Below are 26,252 nucleotides of genomic sequence, written 5' to 3'. Positions count from 1 at the left end.
GTTTCTAAATAATGGACCCATAAAACGAGGTGACTCTACCCTACAGGAGTGTTACATTTTAATAAATTAAATAATATTTAATGCATGTATCTCCTCACAAGGCACATGATCCAAAAAGGCCTACTACCAAAAAGGTGTAAATAAAAACTATTATTATTAATAAATTTTATCAGTTAATATTTTAAATTTTTTTTTTTTTTTTTTTTTTATTTGTTAGAGAGAGAGAGCGAGCGAGCACAGGCAGACAGAGTGGTAGGCAGAGGCAGAGGGAGAAGCAGGCTCCCCGCCGAGCAAGGAGCCCGATGTGGGACTCGATCCCAGGACGCCGGGATCACGACCTGAGCCGAAGGCAGCCGCTTAACCAACTGAGCCACCCAGGCGTCCCAATCAGTTAATATTTTAGATAGCCACAATCAGCATGTATCTTTGAAATCTATATAATGGACCTATCAATCTAGTGGAAGAAGTATAAAATTCTGTGATAAATTATCAAAGAATGCTGCCTTTAATCCAGACAGGATGGGTTGGAAGGAAGGACAGAGAAAGTTTCATAAAGAAGGTACTTGGGAAGTGGATAAAAACTACGCAATCACAATCACTCTCCAGTATGATAGTCCTACCTTTGTGAAAGAGATGCCATACACTGATTACAGACAATGGCTCAGAAACAAGTTGCCACCTCTTTAGACTGTAAACAATACCTGGACAGTTTTAGATGGAATCCTCTCAGCCTGGCTGGGAGTTTTACAACTCTAAGCCCTCTTTATCCCTAAGCAAAAAGGCATCCTTTCAATAACTTTTTTGCCATAGCCACTGCACACTACTCATTACGATTAGACACATGGAGGAGTTGTGTGTTCAATAACAGATGAATTGGCACACTTAGTTACACTTTCAGGTGACGTCAGTCCACAAGTCTAACACAACCCATGTCTCCAGCAGCTCCCTGTTTTGAAAGTCAAATGTCTGAAAGTAAAGCAACAGGTCTACCTATCATAAAGAAGGCTCCATTCCTAAAAAAACGAAACATTCTAAAATCCCCAGTTCTTGTTCACACAGACTACATGTTAGACAACTGCCCAAGCCCCTGGGCTGAGGACAGGCAGTTACTGGGACAGAGCATTTGCAAAATTGAGGAATGGCTCACTGTCCTTCCTGAGCTTGGCTGTGAGGTCCTCAATCTTTAAACTTCTGCCACCAGAATACAGGGCGATTTGCACTGCAGGGGTCGGGGAAGGGATTGATCTGAATAGGTTCTCATATGCATGTGTAACCCTCAGTGAAGTCCCCCTACCAGATGACTGGCTGCTCCCACAATCCACAGTCACTCACAGCTGGAAGGAGAGGGGAAAAGTAAGGAATGCAGTTAGGTGGAAGGAAGCTCTAGCACCACTACTGTGAGTCTCAAGAGGGCCATGGTGAGATAGTTCAAAATCGTAACACATATGAAACTCTAACTTCTGCATATAAAAAGCAGTTTAGAGGGCTCATGTATGGGGCACCTGGGTGGCTCTGTCAGTTAAGTGTCTGACTTTGGCTCAGGTCATGATCTCAGGGTCCTGGGATCCAGCCCTGCGTCTGGCCCCATGTCAGGCTCTGCACTCAGTGGGAATCTGCTTCTCCTCTCTCTGCCCCTACCCCAACTCTTGCTCTAAACTTGTCTCTGTCTCAAATAAATAAATAAGACCTTATTTATTCATTTGACAGAGAGAGAGATACAGTGAGAGAGGGAACATAAGCAGGGGGAGTGGGAGAGGGAGAAGCAGACTTCCCATTGAGCAGGGAACCCCGTTCGGGGCTTGATCCCAGGACCCTGGGACCATGACCTGAGCCGAAGGCAGACGCCCAAGAACTGAGCCACCCAAGTGCCCCTAAATAAGATCTTTAAAAAAAAAGAGACAGAGCTCATATAAATGATATAAAAGTGGGAGTTCAAGGAGTCAAACATTTGAGAATAATATTGCTTCTCTCTCTGCACAAAGATCAGCAGCACCATACCAGCATAGATCTCACTAAACTGGTTTCTCCCTGTCCTGTCTAACCAGCCCCCAAAATAAAGGCAAAGCTCCCAAAGTGCCAGAAAAAGTATAACAGACCACAGATGACCTCAATCTGGGTTCCCTGAAGCTATTTAAACTGGAAAGTACTAGGACCAATGTGAATTCTCTTAGACTACCTAAACCAAGATTTCTCAACCTCAACACTATTGGCCTTTGGCCTGGATAATGCTCTCTTATGAGGGCTATTCTGAGCATTGTGAGATATTTAGCAGAATCCTGGCCTCTAACCACTAGATTCCATTAGCATGTATACATACCCATGTTGTGACAACCAAAAATGTCCCCTGAGAGGCAAAATCACTCCCAGTTGAAAACCACTGACTTACACCAATGCTTCTCAAGCTTTTATATACATAGGAATCACTCAGGGATTTTACTAAGATGCAGATTATTCTGACTCAGTAGGTCTGAAGTGGGGCCTGAGAGTCTGCATTTCTGACAAGCACCAAGTGATGCTAATGTTGCCAGTCAGAACATACTCTGAATGGCAAAAATTTATAGTAGTAGGAGTTGAGAAGTACTACTCTAAATTTTTGCCATTTGGGAAGCTATTAAAAATTCTGATGTTAAGGCCACACACCAAACCAACGAAATCATAATCTCTGGGGGTGGGACCTAGGCACTGGGATTAGTTTAAAGTACCCAGGAAACTCTAGTGCTCAGATAAAGTTGACAATCTCACATTTAGAAAGCATAGCCTATCCTACTCATCCCTAGGACTGGAAAATAAGTATAAAAAAGCATTTTAAAATGAGGGAAGAGTACAAAAGAAGAAAAACTATTACTTTCTTCACAGCATTCTTGATGTTGTTCAAGTCTAGCTTTTAGAATCATGGAGATCTTTAGAGAGAGTAACACCAGAAAACAATCTCCATCATGCTTCATTCTCTACTTTTTCTGTAACAGAAGTAAATAATTCCTATTTCCATTTCACTTTTAAGTTTGAAAACTATATGTAAAAAACCACATAAAGGATACTACTTTAAGAACTTTTTTCAATAGTTCTTGAAATTCCAACATGGGGCTCAAACTCCTGATCCCAAGATCAAGACCTGAGCTGAGAACAAGAGCTGGACACCCAACCAAGCCATCCAGGCACTCTACTAAGTATATTAGCTTTAAGATTCAGATTTTAAGTCTATTGATCTCAAACCAAATTTTTTCTCAATAAAATGACAGGATGTGTGGGACTAACTGAAATATCCTAGTTAGAAAGGACAGATGGGAAAGGGTGCTGGGATACAGATAAAACTGGCAAAGTGTCATTAACTGTTGAAACTCGATGATGATTACATGTAAGATCACTGTTAAACAATTCTATTCTACTTTTGTAGGTGTTTGAAAACTTGTAAAACAAAAATTTTAAAAGAAATCTTATGTATCTGGAATAGTCTTGTATTAAAAATCATCCTAAAGAAAAAGTCATACTTTTTATTTTTAAGTTACTTCATTGGAAACTTCAAATTTTCATTATAAAAGACCTTGCAACAATTCCCAATTCTTGACATTCCTTTAAAGGCATTATCCAGGGAGCACCTAGGTGGCTCAGTCATTAAGCATCTGCCTTTGGCTCAGGTCATGACCCCAGGGTCCTGGGATCAAGCCCCTGCATCTGGCTCCCTGCTCTGCAGGAAGCCTGCCTCTCCCACTCCCACTCACTCTGCTATGTTCCCTCTCTCACTGTGTCTCTCTGTCAAATAAATAAAATCTTTAAAAAATAAAGGCATTATCGGGCGCCTGGGTGGCTCAGTGGGTTAAGCCGCTGCCTTCAGCTCAGGTCATGATCTCAGGGTCCTGGGATCGAGTCCTGCATCGAACTCTGCTCAGCAGGGAGCCTGCTCCTCTCTCCCTCTCTCTGCCTGCCTCTCTGCCTACTTGTGATCTCTCTCTGTCAAATAAATAATAAAATCTTTTAAAAAAAATAAATAAAAATAAAGGCATTATCCAGGGTGTCTGCATGGCTCAGTTGGCTAAGCATCTGCCTTTGGCTTGGGTCATGATCTCGGGGTCCTAGGATCTAGCCCTGTGTTGGGTTCCCTGCTCAGTGGGGAGTTGCTTCTCCCTCTCCCTCTGCCCCTCCCCCCTCACTCATGTTTTCTCTCTCTTTCTCTCAAACCAAAATCTTTAAAAATAAAATAAAGGCATTATCCATGAAAAACTAAATTATCATTCTGTTTTCCGCACACATTCCTGAACCTGTGCTTATTATATATATCATTCAAAAGAAATCCTTTATACCTTCTCACTGAAAAGAACTGTGGCTTAGCAAAGCTTTGTTTAGTAAAAAAAAATTTTGCTTAAAGCCTTTACCTTGCAAATTAGAAAAGAGAAAAAATACAAATCAGAGATGATGAAAGACACAGTATTAAATCAGGAGCAAAGTTAGGCACAATCCCTGCTTCAGGTTAGATTATACTCAGAGTCAGCAGTGAGTACCTCCATCTGTAGGAAAAAATCTAGAGATTGAGCATCTGAAAGAGCTAAAATGATCCAACACAGAAATCATGATAATGATTTCATGGTATTTGGTTCATAAGCTTAGGGGTGATGTGATGCTACAAGGTTGCTTTTAAGAAGAAAAGTGCTTCGCATGTACCTATTCCTACAGCAGAATCATAGTTCCATGTTGGAGAATTTCAAGGAGTAAAATCAGAACTCTGTCAATTCTCTGTGGATTAGTATTTTGTTTCTTTATTTTTCCCCACTATAATTTTCTTTAATCAATGTTATTTTTAAGAGGATATCCAGCATAAACAATGAATTTTGGAACATACACAAAAAAATTAAATTAAATTTTTAAAAAAGAGGATATCCAGGGCACCTGGGTGGCTCAGTTGGTTGAGTGGTTGCCTTCGGCTCAGGTCATGATCCCGGAGTCCTGGGATCGAGTCCCACATCAGGCTCCCAGCTCCATGGGAAGTCTGCTTCTCCCTCTGACCTCCCCCCACTCATGCTCTCTCACTCTGTCTCTCTCTCTCTCAAATAAATAAATAAAATCTTAAAAAAAAAAAAAAGAGGATATCCAGCGGGCATGAGAAAAGAATTGAGTGAAAATCATACGCAAATATATTATTTATACTCAAGATAAAATCCTAGGTCTGAAAAATGTTCTACTCTTTTTAATGTACTTTATTGGTACATTTATTTCATCAATAAACAATAAAACAAGATGTTATTCTCGAATTCACATTGTACTTCTTACCAATGAAATTAAATCCTCCATTGTTTGCCTGTTATTTCTGTGATGTACGGAAAGTTCTGTTACACAATCTTCATCGAGGTGAATAAGCTACAAAAAAAATTATAAACTTTATTAACAAAAAATTACAAACATATTTATTGTTTTCAAATCTTAAAGCTAGCATAATTACTTTGTAATATCAAAACAACAGGAGTTCATCAAATTCTTAGGTAGGAATAAACACTCTCCATAACTTGTAAAGGTATCAGCAGGTGTCAATAAGCAGTTCACAAAGAGGAACCCTTGCCTCGCCCTTCGCATCCCATCATCAGCTGATTAATTCTTAAAATTATGTTATGTAGCCAAGGCACTCCATCCTCCTTCCCCACTGTAAGACCTGCATGGCATTTTCATCAAGGAACAGTCATCTGGGCACTAAGATCAGTGGCTCTCCAACAGGCTGGAGAAAAGAGTGGCTCAGACTTGTAGCGCAGTGCACCTCAAGCTACATTTAGGTTTAGCACAAATCAAAGGAGCCCTCATGATGCTAAGGGACCTAGTGAAGTACAACTTCAAAAAGCGAGACAGTTTCTAGATAAGCTTTATTTTGCTTAAGGAAAGAAATTATCCAAGTACTCAGATCCATCCATGAAGGGCCAGAAATAGGTTCTGAGAACCAAATCTGAAAAACTGAGAACCAAAAGGCCGAAGGGGCCTAGCCTGGACCTTGAACAGGAGTTCAGAAGATCACAGTGGAAGAGATTCATAAGGAATGTGATTTTAAAGTCATCTCTGCCATGTACGAATTCTCTTCACAAAAACCCCAATAAGTGATTCTTTCACTTTCTGCCCCAAGTTCTCCATTCCCGGGAATCAGAACAGCTGGGATGGCTAGCTTCTGCCCTGTCCCCTAAAATCTGTCTGCCTATGATCTCCATTCAGTGTCAGTACAATCTGACAGCTAACGGGCTTTGGAATTAGGAAGACTTTGGTTTGGGTTGTGAAATCACTAAATAACTGTATGACCTTGAGTAGGTTATTATTCGTCTCAGAGCCTCAGTTCCACCATCTGTAAAGCAGAAACAGAAGCTGCCTTGCAATACACGTAACAGATGTGGAGAGCCTAGTACAACATCTAAGCAGAGTAGACCCTCAAAAAATGATTAACTATTTTTACTAACAGTCATAATTTTACTTCCTCCTTGGTGTAAGAGCTTTTCAGAAATTTGAATATTCCTAGTATAGACAACCTGTCCTCTCCAAGTTTTCTCTTTTCTAGTTCTTTTAACCAACACGTTAATGATTACCACCCCTTGCCATCCTGGACATTTCTTTAGATCGCACATTCTAGGTTGTCCCTGACCCTCAGTGTGAAGTGTTCAGAATCAAACATAATATACCAGGAGAGGTCTGCCCACCACAAAGCAGAGCAATATCATGAACATTCCCTTGTTCTGGACACCACACTTGTAATAATGGATTCAAGAGAAAATCATGTTGCCATCATGAAAACAGAGGAACACTAGAAACAATGACCGGCATCACTGGCTGGTATAAGCACAACCTCATGGGTTATGGAGAATGTGAAGACCACAGAAGCTCATACTTATGATACTATATTAAAGTTCCAAATGCTAAGATAAGTTTCCACTGTGTTGCTTTGACCTTAGCAGTTCCCCCTACTGTAGATACCCCCTTTAGGAAGGTCCCAACCTCAGAAGCTCAGACACTTTACCACCAGTTGGGCATCTTCTTCAACACCAGTTGATGTGACTACTGCTCAAGGAGAAGATTTCTGGGATTCCCTCCATAATCTTAATGTTAGTCTCCTAAAAACAGGGGTGCCTGGGAGGCTCAGTCAGTTAAGCATTTGACTCTTGATTTCGGCTAGGTCATGATTTCAGGGACATGAAATCAAGCCCCACGTCAGGCTCCACACTTGTAGAACCTGCTTGAGATTCTCACTCTCACCCTCTCCCTCTGCCCTTCCCCTGACCAGCTCTCTGTTGCTCATTTTTTCTAAAAAAACAGTCTCTTAAAAACAAACAAAAAAAACCTTTCTCTCTCTCCTAGCCTCCTGCTTTTACCACAAGGTACATGTGGGAAAGGAAGGAAGGGTAGAAAGAAGGTGTTAGCTTCTTTGCTGGACTCCTGAACTGGAGAGGTTAAAGAGTAGGGCGGACAAGACTCCAAAGTCTGAAACATATGGCTTATCTCGAATTTTCCAAAGAGACTCCAAACTCCAAAGAGAAACTTTGGGTTTTCCAAAGAGACTCAATACTTTAAGTATAGATGGTCCCAGACGTACAACGGTTCAACTTAAAATTTTTCAACTTGACCATGGTGCAAAACTGATACACGTTCAGTAAAAACTGTACTTCACACTTTGAATTTTGATCTTGTCCCTACCAATATATGGTATGATACATTCTTGTGATGCTGGGCAGGGCAACAAGCTGCAGCTCCCCATCAACCAGTGATCGTGAGAAGAAAGAGCCAATACATTTACAGCCATTCTGTACCTACCCGATCATTCCGTTTTTCACTGTAGTACAGTAATCAGCAAGTTACACAAGATATTCAACACTTTATTATGAAATGGGCTTTGTGTTCAATGAGTTTGCCCAACTGCAGGCTAATGTAAGTGTCCAGAGCACGTTTGAGGGAGGCCAGGCTGGGCTATGCCGTTCAGCAGGTTAGATGCATTAAATGCATCTTCAACTTACAATATTTTCAACTTAAATTGGGTTTATATATTTTATATATATAGCTTACTATATATATAATATATATTATATATATTATATATATAATATTGTGTAATGTATATATATTTATTATTTATATATTTTCAACTTATGATGGGTTTATATATAACCCCTTAAGTCAAGGAAGATCTGTACTCTGAATTCTCAGCCACACATACTCAAGTTAAATTAAGTACAAAAACGAATACCAAAAGCTGGCTAATTATTTTGGATTATCCGTGCCTACTATATTTCCTGTTCAGTAGGGCAGAAAATAGAACTGAATATAACTTCTATTTGATACAATACTTGGGTACTAGAGCTATGTGTGAAAATGACAGAAGGAGATCATGCATAGAGTTAGAGAATAACACCTATACGTTAAATATCCAAGTAAATCTGAATTATTTTTTATAATTCACTCTTGAAGAAACAGAAAACTGAGGGGAGAAAAGCAAATACTTTGAAAAGCAATAATCATCGCTTCTATTTCCCCTGTATATTACTCATTAGATCCCTGAAGCAATACTGTAAGGCAGGCAAGACAGATGAATGACCTAACATGTAAAGGCACTCTATAAATGACAAAACATAACCCAAACATACATAAGAGGCTGACATCAGAAAACTCATACTGGAGGAAGAAAATGAAAACTCAGGAAGATTCCTGGAATGTGCCCAGGACTGGCATTTTTTTTTTTAAGATTTTATTTATTTATTTGAGAGAGAGAGAGTGGAAGAGAGCATGAGAGGGGAGAAGGTCAGAGGGAGAAGCAGACTCCCCATGGAGCTGGGAGCCCGATGTGGGACTCAATCCCGGGACTCCGGGATCATGACCTGAGCCAAAGGCAGTTGCTTAACCAATTGAGCCACCCAGGCAGCCCCAGGACTGGCATTTTTTTGTTCCTAGTCCAGAGTCTGTTCTACCAAACCACTACACCACCTCTCCAAAACTCTGCTCCATGAGCTATTTTAACAGAGACCAGACAAGCAACCCTTGTCACAAAGGCCACAACTACGCAGGATGCAGGCCCCAGATTTGAATGATTTGACCTGCTAGATCCATCACATTCTGGAGCCCTTATGTCTAGGTTCAAATCCTGGTTCTACACTTACTAACTGTTTGATCTTGGGGAAGTTTCTTTGTGATTCTGTGTCTCAATTGCCTCACCTATACAATGGAGACAGTAATAGTATCTACTTCAGAGGATTAAATGAGTGAAAAGAATTAAAAACACAAAACCCTATTTTTTAAAAAAAAGTATACGTAAATATTTAAATAATTTTAAATATTTTAAGAAATTTAACTGCTCTGTAAAATTTAAAGTAGTAACACTGTTCTGCACCTGACTCTTAAAGGTAATATCCTGGGGCACCTCGGTGGCTCAGTGGGTTAAAGCCTCTGCCTTTGGCTCGGGTCATGATCCCAGGGTCCTGGTATCAAGTCCCGCATCGGGCTCTCTGCTCAGCAGGGAGCCTGCTTCCCTTCCTCTCTCTCTGCCTACTTGGGATCTCTGTCTGTCAAATAAATAAATTAAAAAAAAAAATAAAAAAAAAAGGGGCGGTAATATCCTAAGGGCTCTATACTATACTCTAGTATAATATATAGAGAGTTCTTACATAATAGCACACTACTCAATTGTAGTATGTATTCAGTAAATATTAGCAATTATTATACTAAAATATAAGGAAAATTACATACTTTTTTTGAACACTCAGAACTATATATTTTACTTTATACTGCACCCAAATTTAAAATAATTTTTGTGTTGGTGAAGTCAGAGACTTTCTTCATGTTGGCATCTGTTCTCCTGCAAGCAGTGGTGTATCTTATGCTATGAGGATCATGGCTGAGAAGACACACCAAGCCCTCCCACACATGGAGAAATGATGACCCCCAATGGCTGAACACAGGCATTTGCACCACCCACTCCCTCACCCTCACAGGGGACACATCCCCGCTTGCCTGGCCCTGCCAGCGCACTGCTCGCACACCTGCACACTCTGCTCTTCTGAGGCTTAGTACTGACAGTTGCTTGAATGAAGCTGTTGCTCAACAACCTAACCTTACAGCTATAACAGCTAGAGAAAGAACAAGAAGGGCAGCCTAAAGCCATCAGAAAGAAGGAAATAATAAAGATTAGAACAAAAATAAATGATATAGAAACAAACAAACCAAAAACAATAGAACAGATCAATGAAACCAGGGGCTGGTTCTTTGAAAACACCTAATAAAATTGATAAACCTCTAGCCAGACTTATCAAAAAGAAAAGAGAAAGGACCCAAATAAATAAAATCACAAATAAGAAAGGAGAAATAACCAAAAACACAGAAATGCAAATAATTATAAGAGATAATTATGAAAGACTATATGCCAACAAACTGGACAAACTAGAAGAAATGGATAAATTCCTTGAAACATATAAACTTCCCAAACTGAAACAAGAAGAAATACAAAACTTGAATAGACTGATAACCAGCAAAGAAATTGAATCAGTAATCAAAAAACTTCCAACAAACAGAAGTCCAGGACCAGATGGCTTCACAGGCAAATTCTACCAAACATTTAAAGAAGTGTCACAGTGCCTGGGTGGCTTAGTCAGTTAAGCATATGACTCTTGATCTCAGCTCAGGTCCTGGTCTTAGGGTCATGAGTTCAAGCCATGTGTTGGGCTCCATGCTGGGTGTGGAGCCTACTTTAAAGAAAAAAAAAGAAGAGTTAATATCTGTTCTCAAACTATTTCAAAAAGTAAGAGAAGGAAGGAAAACTTCCAAAGTCATTCTATGAGGTCAGCATTACCTGATACCAAAACCAGAAAGTCATCACTAGAAAAGAACTACAGGCCAACATCCCTAATGAACATAGGTGCAAAAATCCTCAATAAAATACTAGCAAACCAAAATCCAACAATATTTTGAAAAAAAAAATCATTCACCACAATCAAGTAGGATTTATTCCTGGGTTGCAAGGCTGGTTCAATATTTGCAAATCAATCAACATGCTACATCACATCACTAAAAGAAAAGATAAGAACCATATGATCAATGATCATTTCAATAGATCCAGAAAAAGCATTTGACAAAGTACAATAACCATTCATGATAAAAACCCTCAACAAGGGATCTGACAAGATGGCCAGGCTGGCCCGCAGGATTATCAAGGAAATCCAGCATTTGCTGGCAGAACCAGTTCCTGGCATTAAAGCAGAACCAGATGAGAGTAACGCCCATTATTTTCATGTGGTCATTGCTGGCCCCCAGGATTCCCCCTTTGAGGGAGGGACTTTTAAGCTTGAACTATTCCTACCAGAAGAATACCTGATGGCAGCCCCTAAAGTACGTTTCATGACCAAAATTTATCATCCTAATGTAGACAAGTTGGGAAGAATATGTTTAGATATTTTGAAAGATAAGTGGTCCCCAGCACTGCAGATCCGCACAGTTCTGCCATCGATCCAGGCTTTGTTAAGTGCTCCCAATCCGGATGATCCGTTAGCAAACGATGTAGCAGAGCAGTGGAAGACCAACGAGGCCCAAGCCATAGAAACAGCTAGAGCATGGACTAGGCTATATGCCATGAATAATATTTAAAATCGATCTGATCATCAAGTGTGCATCACTTATCCTGCTCTGCCAAGACTTCTTCCTTTTTTGTTTGCATTTAATGGACACAGTCTTAGAAACATTACAGAATAAAAGCCCAGACATCTTCAGTCCTTTGGTGATTAAATGCACATTAGCAAATCTATGTCTTGTCCTGATTCACTGTTGTAAAGCATGAGCAGAGGCTAGAAGTACCATCTGGATTGTTGTGAAACGTTTAAAAGCAGCGGCCCTTCTCTGCTTTTATTCATTTCCCCCAACATGGTTAACCACTGTGAATGAAGGTAGTTATCAGGGTTGGCGGCAGGGGTGTGGGTGTTTTTCTTTATTACTTTTTTGAGGGGGAGAGGTAGTTTTATTTTAATTTTATGGGCTTCTTTCCCCCTTTTTATGGTGATCTAATTGCATTGGTTAAAAGCAGCTAACCAGTTCTTTAGAATATGCTCTCTAGCCAAGTCTAACTTTATTTAGACGCTGTAGATGGACAAGCTTGATTGTTTGAACCAAAATGGGAACATTAAACAAACATCACAGCCCTCACTAATAACATCGTGACTTTGCTGTCAAGTATAGAATCCTTCCTTCAAGAAAAAGCTTGTGACCATTTTGTATGGCTTGTCTGGAAACTTCTGTAAATCTTATGTTTTAGTAAAATATTTTTTGTTATTCTAAAAAAAAAAAAAACCCTCAACAAAGCTTTGAGAGAACTACTTCAACATATTAAAGCCCATATACGAAAAACCCACAGGTAATATCATCCTAAATGGGGAAAAACTTAGAGCTTTTCCTCTACAATCAGGAACAAGATAGGGATGTAGACTCTCATCACTTTCATTCAACATAATACAAGAAATCTCAGCCACAACAATCGGACAACAAAAAGAAATAAAAGGCATCCAAATGGTCAAGAAAGAAGTAAAACTTTCACTATTTGCAAATAACATGATACACCATGTGGAAAACCCAGAAGACTCCACCAAAAAACAGCTAGAACAAATTCAGTTAAGTCACAGGATATAAATTCGCTGTACAGAAATCTGCTGCATTTCTATTCATTAATGATGAAGCAGCAGAAAGAGAAATTAAGGAGTGCCTGGGTGGCTCAGTCGATTGAGATTCTGCATTCTGCTCAGGTCATCATTCCAGGGTGCTGGGATCAAGCCCCGCATAGGGCTCCCTACTTTAGCAGGAAGCCTGCTTCTCCCTCTCCCTCTGCTGCTCCCCCTGCTTGTGCTCTCTTGCTCTCTCTCAAATAAATAAATACAATCATTAAAAAGAGAGAGAGAGAGGGGCGCCTGGGTGGTTCAGTGGGTTGAAGCCTCTGCCTTCGGCTCCAGTCATGATCCCAGGGTCCTGGGATCGAGCCCCACATTGGGCTCTCTGCTCTGCGTGGAGCCTGCTTCCACCCCGCCCCCACTCCCACGTGCCTGTCTCTCTGCCTACTTGTGATCTCTGTCAAATAAATAAATAAATAAATAAATCTTAAAAAAAGAGAGAGAAATTAAGGAGTTAATCCCATTTACAATTGTACCTAAAACAGTAAGATACCTACGAATAAACCTAACCAAAGAGGTAACAAACTTATACTCTGAAAACTATAAAACACTGATGAAACAAATCAAAGATGACACAAAGAAATGGAAGACACTCCGTGTTCATGGATTGGAAGAACAAATACTGTCAAAATGTCTATACCTCCTAAAGCAATCTATACATTCAATGCAACCCCTATTAAAATACCAACAGCATTTTTCACAGAGCTAGAACAAACAATCCCAAATATTTGCATGGAACCACAAAAGATGCCACGTAGCCAAAGCAACCTTGAAAAAGGAAAACAAAGTGGAGGCACCATGATTTTGGACTTCAAGTTATATTACAAAGCTGTAGTAATCAAAACAGTATTGTACTGGCACAGAAATAGACACATAAAATCAATAAAACAGAATAAAAAACCCAGAAATGAATCTACAATTATACAGTCAATCTTCAACGAAGCAGTAAAGAATATCCAAAGGGAAAAAGAATGTCTCTTCAACAAACGGTATTGGGAAATCTGGACAGCAACATGCAAAAGAATAAAACCGGACCATTTTCTTATACCATACACAAAAATAAATTCAAAATGGATTAAAGACCTAAATGTAAGACCTGAAACCATGAAAATCCTAGAAGAGAACACAGGCAGTACTTTTTTGACATAGCAACTTCTTTCTAGGTAATGTCTCCTGAGGCAAAGGAAACAAAATGAAAAATAAACCATTGGAACTACACCAAAATAAAAAGCTTTTACACAGTGAAAGAAACAATCAACAAAACTAAAAGGTAACCTAGGGAACGGGAGAATATATTTGCGAATTATATATCTAATAAAGGGTTAGTATCCAAAGTATATTAAGAACTTATCCTACTCAACACCCAGAAGATGAATAATTCAATTAAAAAAAAAGATACAAACGTAGTGATCCAAAGGGGCATGTGCACCCCAATGTTTATAGCAGCAATGTCCACAATACACAAACTATGGAAAGAGCCAAGATGTCCATCAACAGATGAATGGATAAAGATGACATGATATGTATATACAATGGACTATTATGCAGCCATCAAAAAAACCCTGAATCTTGCCATTTACAGTGACATGGATGGAACTAGAGTATTATGCTAAGTGAAATAAGTCAATCAGAGACAATTATCATATGATCTCACTGATATGAGGTATTTGAGAAAAAAGACAGACATACAGATGGCCAACAGACACATGAAAAGATGCTCACAACATCACTCATCATCAGGGAAATGCAAATCAAAAATAAGCAATGACCTATCACCTCACACCTTTCAATACAGCTAAAATCAACAACATAAGAAACAACAGGTGTTGGTGAGGATGTAGAAAAAGGCAAATGAATGCTCTTGCACTGTTGGTGGAAATGCAAACTAGTGCAGCCACTTTGGAAAACAATATGGAGGATAAGGGGCACCCGGGTGGCTCAGCCAGTTAAGCAACCGACTCTTGGTTCTGGCTCAGGTCATGATCTCAGGGTCCCGAGATAGAGCCCTATACCAGGCTCCATGCTCAGCGGGGAGACTGCTTGAGATTCTCTTCCTCTTCCCCTCTCCCTGCTCACATGCTCTCTCAGATAAATAAATAAATCTTAAAAAAAAAAAAAAAAAACCTTAAAAATAGAACTACCCTATGATCCAGCAATTGCACTACTAGGTATTTAGCCAAAGCATACAAAAATACTAATTCAAAGAGGGGTGCCTGGCTGGCTCAGTCAGTGAAGCACACAACTCCTGATCTCAGGGTTGTGAGTTCAAGCCTCGTACTGTGTGTAGAGATTGCTTAAAAATAAAATATTTTTTTAAAAAAGGGGAGGGTACATGCACCCTGAGGTTTACAGCAGCAGTATCTGTAATAACCAAACTACAGAAGAGCCCAAGTGTCCGTCTATGGGTGGATAAAGAAGAAGTGGCATATACCTATACACACACACACACACACACACACACACACACACAGGAATATTAGCCATAAAAAAGAATGAAATCTTGCCATTTGAATGACACGGATGGAGCTAGAGAGTATTATGCTAAGTGAAATAAAGAAAAACAAAATACCATATGCTTTCACTCATATGTGGAATTTAAGAAACAAAACAAACAAGCAAAGGGAAAAAGAGAGAAAGAGGAAAACCAAGAAACAGACTCTTAGAGAACAAACTGATGGTTAGCAGAAGGGAGGTGGGCAGGTGGGGGCTGGGGAAATGAGTGAAACAGGTGATGGGAATTAAAGAGTACATTTGTTTTGATGAGCACCAGGTGACGTTTAGAAGTGTTGAACCACTATATTGTACACCTGAAACTAATACTACACTATATGTTAACTAACTGGAATTTAAATAAAAACTTAAAAAAAAAAGAATTAAGTCACTGCTCTAACTGCATTTGCTCGGTAGATACGAAAGATATCGTGGAAGACCAAAGGGAATATGGGGAAGAGAAATTTTAGGAGCTGGTAGTCATAGGATAATCAGAAGGGATTTCATAACAGTGGGCAGACTAGTGAGAAGGAGCTAAAAACAAGCTTACTCTGATTTTCCAAGACTAGCTGGCTATTGAGAAGTGTATTTATTAGTGTGATTATTCCAGAAAGCAAATACCTCACAGCTCTACCAAGTCCACATTGTGGCATGTCTGAAAAACCTGCAAGCTATTCTATTGACCCAAGCACATACCCCACTCCACTGCAGAAATTTTAGTGGATCATCAGAGAATGTGCCCAATTATCTGAAAAGGGCATTAAAACACTTCTCCTTTAAAGCATTACTTTTCTAACCACAAATCTATGTGAGGCTACATTTTCTTCGTATGCTTCAATCAAAACAGCATATCAAAACAGACTGAATGCAAAAGGAGGTAAGTATCCAAGGATCTTCTATTAAGCCAGATTTAAAAGTAATCTACAAAGATGTAAAGTGATGACACTCTTCAAAATTTATTTCTTAAATCCGTTATTTTTCATTTCTTGGTATCCTTATCTATATATTAGGGATATGAATTGTATTGACTTAAAAGGATACACCTTTCACAATGGTTACAGGCTTTGCCCTGTGGTTTGCTTTGGTGAATGGGATATTACCAAACATGATGCAAGCAGAGGCTTGAAAAATGAAGGATTAGAGTTTGCCCACTTTCTTGTCTCTTTTGGAATCCAGGTAGCATTTCAGGAAGCCCAGGCTAGCCTGCCACACTCAATGTGGCCCAACAAAGAGCCAGCACAAACAGCTGGTCATATGAGCAAGCCGTAGACCATCCCGCTACTATCAAGTCACCAGATGACTGCAGTCCCATGACGACTCCAGGTAAGGAAGGCCTGCCTAAGAACCGCCTAGATGATCCAGCCCAAATTGCTGGTCCACAGAATTTTAAGTTATTATCGTTTTAAGTCACTAAATTCTGAGATTTCATTATATATAGTAATAGTTAACCAATATCAAAGTATACATATCCTTTAATAATATTCACATTTTTGCCAAGTTCAAGTCGCCATTTGTTTAAAAAAAAAAAAAGACTTAAACATTAATGAAAGAATAATTACTTAACTAACTGTTTTAACTCCCATAGGACTCTGTTTAAAGTTTTTTCACATACATATACTCGACCAGTTCTCAGGGTATAGTCCACAGAGCTCTGAGGATCTCCAAGGTCAGAACTATTTTTATAATACCGTTTTTTTCATTTTTCACAATGTTAACATTTGTAGCAATGGCGCAAACACAATGGTGAGTAAAAGTGTTGGTGCCTTAGTATGAATCAATGCAGTGACACCAACTACAGTAAGATTCCAAATTCTTTAAAAAAAAAAAAAAAGATACCATATTCTTTGTCATGCAATTAGAGTTGAAAACAATTTTTAAGACAGTTTCAATTAATATCACTGATGAAGTAGTAAAAAGTGTTAATTTTATTAAACCTTGGCCACTCAGTACACGTGTTTTTGATATTCTGTGTGACAAAATGGGAAGCATGCAGAGAGCACTTCTGCATACCAAAATACCATAGCTGTTTAGAGGAAAGGCACCTGTATGACTGAGTTATGAGTTGAATCACCTGTTTTCTTCATGGAACACCATTTTCACTTGAAAGACAAACTATATCTATACTTGGGTATTTGGCATTTTCTCAAAAATGAACAAAATGAACGTGTCACTTAAAGGAAAACAAGCCACTGACAGTATTTGTTGCTAATGATATAATTTGGGCTTTCAATCAAAAACTAGGATTTGGGGGACACCTGGGTGGTGCAGTCAGTTAAAGTGTCCAACTCTTGGTTTCAGCTCAGGTAGTGATCTCAGGGTTGTGAGATGGAGCCCCGTGTTGGGGTCTGCACTCAGCATGGAGTCTGCTTAAGACTCTTTCCCCCTCTCCCTCTGCCCTCCCCACCAAAAGAAATAAATCTTTAAAAAGAAAATTAGGATTTTGGAAAATCTGTACCTGCCACCATTAGTTTAACAGCTTTCCAATTCTTTTTAAATTTAACAGCTTTGCACTTCTCAAAGACTCTTCTGATAAGCTCAATAGTGACTTTTTTAAAAAACATTTTATTTTTAATTTTTTTCAAGATTTTATTTATTTATTTGACAGAGAGAGATCACAAGTAGGCAGAGAGGCAGACAGAGAGGATGAAGCAGGCTCCCTGCTGGGCAGAGAGCCCGATGCGGGGCTCAATCCCAGGACCCTGGGATCATGACCTGAGCTGAAGGCAGAGGCTTTAATCCACTGAGCCACTCAGGTGCCCCAAGATCAATAGTGACTTTAAGGAATGTGAGGGTTTTTTTTTTTTTATTATATAATGTAAGGTGTTAACTTTTGGAAGATCTGAATAACTCAGTGAAACAATATTTTCCAAATAACCAATGCATAATGTTACATGGGGAAGAGATCCAATGGATAGACCAGTGGATTTTAATACAATAGAGTACAACAACTTCATTGATTCCACAAGCAACTAACCCTTAAGAAACCACTATAAGGTTCATTAAGAAAGCTTAATGAACTAACACAGAATATCCCTATTTATCTGAAAAAGCTTTTAAAGTGTTAAACCATTTTCCCAGTAAATATCTGTGTGAGGCTGCTTTTTCTTCATATGCTTCAATCAAAAGAACATATCAAAACAGACAGAATATAGAAGCAGATGAGGTCCTAGTGTCTTCTATCAAGCTGGACTTTAAAGAAATTCGCAAAGATGCTACTCCTCTCATTAAATTTATTTTTTTAAAGTTATTTTTCATGAAAAAATTAACAAGATAAAATGTAATAGGTTTACTACTGTTACGTTTAAATGAATCAGTCAATAAATATTAAGAGTGTACAGGAGTCCTCAGACTTAAAAGTGTGACAACTGCTATAACCTTATTACTCCTCTAGGAAGTAGACAGAACCGTTAAACTACTTTTACAGACAAACAAACAGATCTGGCAAAGTTAAGTGACGTGCCTGCGATTTCTAGAGCACTGTTCACAATCCTGACTACATATAAGAAATACCCGGAAGATTTTAAAATTAACTACTAATTGTTCTGAGATGGGCACATTTTTTTTAAGGTCCCAGTGATTCTCATGTACAGCCTAAATTAAGAGCCACTGTCCTAGAGATGAACAGGCAAATGTATAATTAGGTCACAAGCCTCATAAACACCAAACTGATAAACAAGTCTACAAAATACATTTTCTTTTATATTTAAACCACATCACTATAGGTCCTGAATCCACACAAAGATCAAACAAAGTTTTTTTGAAAAATTCTGCCGGACTTCATTTTACTTACAGAATTCTTGCTTTGCCACTCAACAGGACAGTTGTAATCCTGCATGATCCAGGGATGGTTCAACAGATTTTTCACAGAAATCCGTTTCTTTGGGTCCACCTAGTGGTCATTGAGAAGTAGCTAGAGATTAACATTTCGAATAGGGAACACAGAACTCCTTTCCTCCTGAAGAACTCAAAATTCATCAGAACAGATGTAAACTTTATCATCACAAAAATGCTGTCAAAGGCCTTAAAATGGCCTTGGAATAAATTCTATAAAAAAGGCAATAGAGGCAAGAAAACTATAGCAACCAACACGCGCTTAGGAGATAAATGTTTAACAAACATGAACTTCATTGGTATGGACATTATTCATGAAGTTCAGTCAATCTATTGTATGATGTAATAGTCTTTGCTGGAAAACCTATTCACAGGAAATATTCACCAATTTAATATTCAAGCAGCCACAATGCAGGGCATTCATAGTGAATATGCAATCTCTACCTCCGATGAGCTTACAATCACATAGAACAAGTTGAAAAGCACACCTTTCTTTTCCATTTGTAATTTTCAAATGTGAGGAGAGGAAAATTAATCAACAAAGATTAAGTTTTTTGGAGTTTAGAAGAAAGGATGAGGTGTATTCAATCTCATTATGGAGATTTGGAGGTCTGGCTCTACTTAATCAAGGTGGGTGAGCCTGAGGTAAATTTTGAATAAAAAGTGGAGATGGCTTAATAGATGGAAAAACTGGAAGATATTCTGAATACATAATAATGAAAAAATATTGCACTAATAAGATACTCATATTTTCAAAGTGTTGCCTATTAATCTCATTTTATCCTCATAACATAGAAGTGAGGCCAGGCTCAGAATCCCCATCTGACAGATCAGAACCAGGTTAGGTGGGATGCCTAGTGATTGGCAGAGTAGATACCTAGATTTTAGCACTCCTAACTTAAGCCCTCAGAGGCCATTCCCCTAAATCAGTGGTTCTCAAAGTGTGGTTCCAAGACCCGGAGTATAAGCAACATCTGGAAGCTTGTTAGAAAGGCAGATTCCTAGTCCTGCCCCAGATCTGTTGACTCGGACACTCTTGGGGTGGCACCCAGCAATCTGTGTTTTAACATGCCCATCTAGCAATCTTGATACATGCTAAAGTTTGAGAACCACTGCACAAGGTCATGGGGTCCCCTCGATTGTCCATCAGTTCATTGAAGCTTGTACTCCCTGTCTACTATACACCTAATGTGCAAGACTGGGAGCAAGAAAGGGGAAGACAGTAGAGCAAGAGCCAGTCAGAGAAGACAGACAATGCTCAAGAAAAAGGAAGGAAAACCATATCAGCAAAGACATATGGTAGAGATCTGAAAGAAAATGCATTCGCAACACGATTAAGAAAGCATCTAGAGGAGGGCAGTAGATATAATGAATGGAATTTGTTAAGCTGATAGAGAAACAGCACTGTCCTCCAAACGTAGCAGCACTAAAGACATCTTATAGTTGGATCAAACAACTGCAGTAGACTTCTATTATTTAAAAAATAAATAACAAAGCTTACCTGCAGCATTTGTTGAAGAAGCAGAATGCTACTGGATGAGAGCCACTTAGGAACCTCATATTTCCCTCTCTACAAAAAACAAAGAAACATTTAAGAGATTTAGGTTAATCGGCTTTGACATCAATTTCTAAGATGACAAAGTGCTGTAGGTGTACTTCCAAGCTTGAAGACTTAACCCAAATATAAGATTTGGTAAACATTATTAACAACATAAGAAACATATCTCTTGCCCTAAAGAAGAAATTAAATTAACAAATTAAATATTGTCACCTCTACATTGTCCGCATATCAGAGAAGGCCTAGAGCACAGAGAATGTAACTGGAATACATAAATGTGGAGAGCTTTGGGATCTGTAATGTGATTAAATGGACAGCCAGTACACATTGTAGTCAATTTTCGTATTGCTAAAGCAAATTTTAGTTTATAATCTCAGAACAATTATCAGTTGACAAAATGAAGTAACAGAAAATGTATTTGGTGGCAGGACATAGGCTATGGTTAAAAACAGGTCACAAAGGAACGCCTGGGTGGCTCAGTCATTAAGCATCTGACTTCAGCTCGGGTCATGATCCGAGAGTTAGGGTTAGCAGGAAGCCTGCCCACTCCCCCTGCTTGTGTTCCCTCTCTTCCTGTGTCTCTCTGTCAAATAAATAAATAAAATCTTTAAAAAAAAAAAAAAAGGTCTCATATCACCCATAGGACAGAATTCATAATCATTGAGGGAAACTGATGCAAACCATTTTCTAAGTCAAGTGCATGTTTTGGGAATGGAAGACGCTTAGGAGACAAATGTTTACAATCTAGAATACTCAAAAATTACAGTCACCAATTCATCAACCAAAGAAAAGACCAGGGGCTTGCAAAACACTAATAGGTAATAGCATATCTGTTTACACAACCTGCCATACACCCCTCTCACAATTCAGAAGAAACAACAGAATCATTTCTCTTAGCAAAGGACAAATTGTTTAATGATGCTAGGATAAAAGGTTAATTATTTGAAAAAAAATTAAGATTGAACTTTAATTCACAGTTTATACCAAAATTAATTTCATCCAGATTAAAGAAGGAATAGAAATATATAACCACAGAGTACTTAAGTAAAGAGGCAATTTTTAGAATTTTTCTAAACATGACAGCAAACCCAAAAACTATAAAGATTAATAGTTGACATTTCTATATAGCAAAACAGTACTAAAAAGTTAACTAAAAACAAATGGAGTAAGGAAAATTTTCCACCTAAATGACTAAATATTAATAAACTTCATCACATAAAAAGCTCTTACAAATCACTAAGGTTTCACCACCAGCCAACATGTGCTGCCCACATAGTCCCTCAACTCTTCAAACGGCCAGAAAACAGAGTCATCTTTAATTTCTCTTTCTCTCATAACTCACATCTGATCCATCAGCAAAATTTATTGGTTCTATGTTAAAAGTCTACACAGAGCCACTTCTCACTATTTCCACCATGCCACTAGCATCTCCCACCTGGCATATTGCAAGAGACTCCTAACTGATGTTCCAGATTCCACTACTTCCCCTCTCCCACCCCCAGGCTAATCTCCACTCACCAGTCATGTTCTCTTAAAACATCGGTTCAGGTCATGTTTCTTCACCACCCAAAACTCTCCAATGCTTCCCCAGATCACTAAGAATAAAATCCAAATACCTTATTTTGGTTCCAAGGTCCTACATGCCTGTTCCCTATCCCCACTTCCACCCAACTCCTTGCTACCACTCAGACTCACCTCCTAACTCTCCCCCTCATTCACCAAACTACAGTGACATTCCAAACACAGTCCAGCCTTAGGGTCTTCGTACTGTTTGTATCTTCTGCTTAATAATGCTTTCCCCAATATCAGCAGAGCTTTGGCCTTAATCTTCAGGTCTCTACTATACACTAGGTATCAGTGAGGCCTCCCACGACTCCTTTTATAACATACCATCCCCCACAATCATTCTCCACCTCCTTTTCATATGTACTTTTTCTTCAGTCCTTATCCCCACTCATCATATTACATATTTACTTGTTTATTTTCTGCCTCACTACAACAGAACGTAAGCTCCTTAACGACAGGGATTTTGTCAGTACTGTTCTCAAAGAACAGTGTCTGGCTCTAGCATATAAAAAGTATTCAATTAATATTTGTATAGTAAATAAAGGAATGGGATAAAAAGCAAAAACTCCAAAAGAAAATGAACAAAGAATATTCATGGATAATATCCAAAACAAGAACTTTTAAATGACCAACAAACATGAAAATATGTCCAACTAACCTAGTAATAAAAAAGTAATTAATTTAAACAAAAAGATAACATCTGTTGTCTATCAAACTGACAAACTTAAGAAAAACAGTATCCAGGGATGCCTGGGTGGCTCAGTCGGTTAAGCCAATCTTTAAAAAAAAAAGAAAAACATTATCCAGTGTTAACTAGAGTTCAGGGACAAGAGTACTTATATATATAGCTAGAGAATGTAAGCTTTCCTGGAGAATAATTTAGAAATACACATAAAAACACTCAAAATCGCATATCCTTGATCCAGCAATTTCAGTCCCAAATTTATCCTAAGCAAATAATTTGGCATATAAAATACATGAACAGTAACATTCATCACAGAATTGTTTGTGATAACTTTGGAACATAGTCTGCTGGCAAATCCCAGAGGGTCATATCACAAAGACATATCACAAACATCATTTGTGATAACGAAGGAACATAGTCTGCTGGCAAATTCCTAAGGGTCCCCCAAACTAATGACAGAAGACAAAAAGCACTGAATAAGGCTCCTGAGTCAGAAATATAATACAAGTCCAGGGAGACAAGGGCAAGCACACATGTACACATGAACACATGTGTGCACACACAAACCCTACAGCAGTTAAAAAAGACTAGAAGGGTGGAGACAGGTAGATGGAGAATCTATCGACTAGCCCAAGCATTGGGGTTCTCTGCCCTTTTTTTTTTTTTAAGATTTTATTTATTTATTTGTCAGAGAGAGAGAGAGAGAGCACAAGCAGGCAGAGTGGCAGGCAGAGGCAGAGAGAAAAGTAGGCTCCCTGCTGAGCTAGGAGCCTGATGCAGGACTCGATGCCAGGACCCTGGGGTCATGATTTGAGCTCAAGGCAGCCACTTAACTGACTGAGCCACCCAGGCATCCCAGGTTCTCTGCTCTTATAAACTCTCCAGGACATCATCCACACAAAAGTCAGCCCAGCTCCAAGGCCATGGGAGAAACATAAACGTATGGGTCACTCAGAGTCCTAGACTTACATGGCAGGTTAGATTTTGATTATGTTAAAGAAACAAGCAAAGTTCCAAAGAAGCGTTCTCAAGCAATAAATTTCAAATGAAAAGGTGTCAATGTCAAAACAACTCCATCTCGGACTCAGCCTCTCTGATGACAGCAGAGGGGCTGGCCTACAAAGTGCTCCCCAGAAAAGGCAAGAGCTTTCTTTCATTTACAAATGACATTTAATGTTATTAAATTTTTCAATCTCCTTTATCCAGAGCACTCAATATCATCCAGAGAGCCCATTCTTATTTACACCTTGCCAGTGCACTTTAACACTAGCCAGTGCTGGAAAATGAATTACAGTGATAAAGCCTTTAATTCACTTCTCCTCGCTCTGTGCAGGCCTATCCCTGGCAAGAAGGCATTTTTAGATGCTTCAGCCAACTCTCTGGGACTGAGCAGTAAGTCACAGCTGCTGTTCGACTGGCTATGACCCAGTTGGTCCCACCCTCCTATCTGAGCTCCTAACTCCTGAGATCAAGGCCTCTCATGATTCAAATCCTGGGTGTCTTAATTTTTCTCTTTCTTAGCAACCTGACCATTTGTCTGTCCTCTCAAACGGTCAGGCTTGCTCTTGCCAGAGTCCCACAGAAAGCAGAGACCAGCCTGGGGTAAGGACTCTCCTACCTGCTTACACTGATCAAATGGTTATGACCCACCTAAATCTCCAATCACAACCTATTCCTATGGTGTCCTCTGTCATGTTTCATTCACTGGTCAGAACCCCCATGAACTCTGGGGGTCTCCCCTTGTGCTAACAGTGGAGCCTTTAGCTGCTTACTCTCTGGACACCGCCTACACTGGGTGTAGTCCCAAACACATGTCCACCCAGAATGTGTGAATGCATTCTTATTTGGAAATAGAGTCTTTCGCAGATGTAATCAAGTTAAGATGAAGTCATACTGAGTAGGGGTGGGCCCTAAATCCAGTATGACCAATGTCCTTATAAAAGGAGGGAAACTGGGACACAGGGACACAAACACAGGGAAGTAGGCCATGTGAAGACAGGGGCAGAGACTGGAGTGATGCATCTACAATTCAATGCTTTCCAAGGTTTGCCAGCAAACATCAGAAGCTAGAAAGACACAAAGAAGGATTCTCCCCTAGAGCCTTCAGAGAGAACATGGCTCTACCGACACCTTGGACTAGTACTTCTAGCCTCCAGAACTGTGAAAGAATGAATTTTTGTTGTTTTAAGGCACTGCCTTGTAGTACTTTGTTATAATAACACCAGGAAATTATACACCATCTATAAGGGTCTACACATACCTCTCTCCCATCAGCGCGTGCCCACCCCAAGAAAAGGTCTGATTCTAGGTTCTAGCCCTTTCTGGTCTGCTCCAACACAGATAATAGGCCCATCACCAGATCTATCAACACAGAAGAAATGTTATGCCTTTAAATTCAGAAAGTACCACCCAAAACAGAAGTACTCTTAACTAAAAGAAGCAGTATTCTACAGAAACCAGATGTAAAAAGAAATATTCAGAATGAAGTACTGAGTAAGAAAATCTCCACCAGATTGATTCCAAGTTCCTCTTTGCCTCATTTTATCACCCCTTTTATCATCCCATCTTGAATTCATGACGTATCTTCATACAGATCCCCCTTTGTGCTATCCCAAGTTCCCCCACTAAGTTAGCACCACCGAAGCTATCCTAGCCAGAAAGAGGCAAGAACGGGTCAATGAAAAGCGTGGTGCTTGGAACACAGGAAACAGTGAGGGGCTGGAGTCAACATTACACGTGAATCCCAGCCTGCCTCTCGGTAGCTCAAGAACTTGTACAAGTTATTTAATCTTTCTGGACCTATTTCCTAAGACAGTAGTCTTTGGAGACGAATTTCCTAGATTCAAATCCAGAATCTACCACTTCCTAGTCATGTGGATGAGCTATTGAATCACGATGTGCCTCAGTTTCCTCATCTGTACAAAGAAGCAAAATAATAGTACCTACTCCAAAAACTGTTGCTAGGATTCAGTGATTCAATACATAAGCACTGAGCAGAGTGCCAGACACACCGTAAAAACACCACATATGTTAGTTCTACTACTGCTGCCTCTACAACTAAGGCTACTATTACTGCTACTATTGTTACTATCTGTAAAACAAGTAATTCCACCCACAGGATTCTAAAAGGAATAAAAGAGAATATGTGAAAGCACTCAACACAATGCCCTACACATAAGAGACAATAAATATTTGTTGAATCTGAAAGAAACAGGAGGGAGACAGGGATGCCCCAAATAGTAACAGACCAGAGATGGGTATGTTAGCCAAAACCATGCCTGCCAGAGTGCTAAATACTCAGTACTGTAAGAAAGGCTAGAGTCATTCTGGGGAATGCCACATGTCCTCCCAATGGAGCTATGCCCCACTGCAGCTGCCTCAGAACTGCCTGGTAAGGAACGCATCATCTAGTCAAGCTCTGCTCCCATTACATCTTGAAGTGTACCCACCCGCTTTCCCTGTTGTGCCAGAAGAG

General features: G+C 39.3%; 2 protein-coding genes across 2 annotated transcripts in view; one reads left to right on the top strand and one right to left on the bottom strand.

The window, feature by feature from the left end:
- Nucleotides 1-26,252, bottom strand: part of MELK (maternal embryonic leucine zipper kinase) — a 94,084-nt gene that overhangs the window by 27,198 nt on the left and 40,634 nt on the right. Inside the window, exons 9-11 of the mRNA XM_080820278.1 lie at nucleotides 20,470-20,538; nucleotides 18,928-19,026; nucleotides 5,263-5,349 (exon numbers count right to left, since the gene is read on the bottom strand). Of these exons, the coding sequence (XP_080676404.1) occupies nucleotides 5,263-5,349; nucleotides 18,928-19,026; nucleotides 20,470-20,538 (255 nt within the window). The remainder of the gene's footprint in view (nucleotides 1-5,262; nucleotides 5,350-18,927; nucleotides 19,027-20,469; nucleotides 20,539-26,252) is intronic.
- Nucleotides 11,122-11,580, top strand: LOC308353653 (ubiquitin-conjugating enzyme E2 N-like; the record flags this gene model as incomplete). Its single annotated transcript, XM_080820616.1, has 1 exon — nucleotides 11,122-11,580. The coding sequence occupies one exon, from the start codon at nucleotides 11,122-11,124 to the stop codon at nucleotides 11,578-11,580; it is 459 nt and encodes a 152-aa protein (XP_080676742.1).

Source organism: Martes martes (genome assembly GCF_963455335.1).
Source record: "Martes martes genome assembly, chromosome: 12".
NCBI classification, from domain to species: domain Eukaryota; kingdom Metazoa; phylum Chordata; class Mammalia; order Carnivora; family Mustelidae; genus Martes; species Martes martes.
This window is presented reverse-complemented; position numbering and strand designations above follow the sequence as displayed.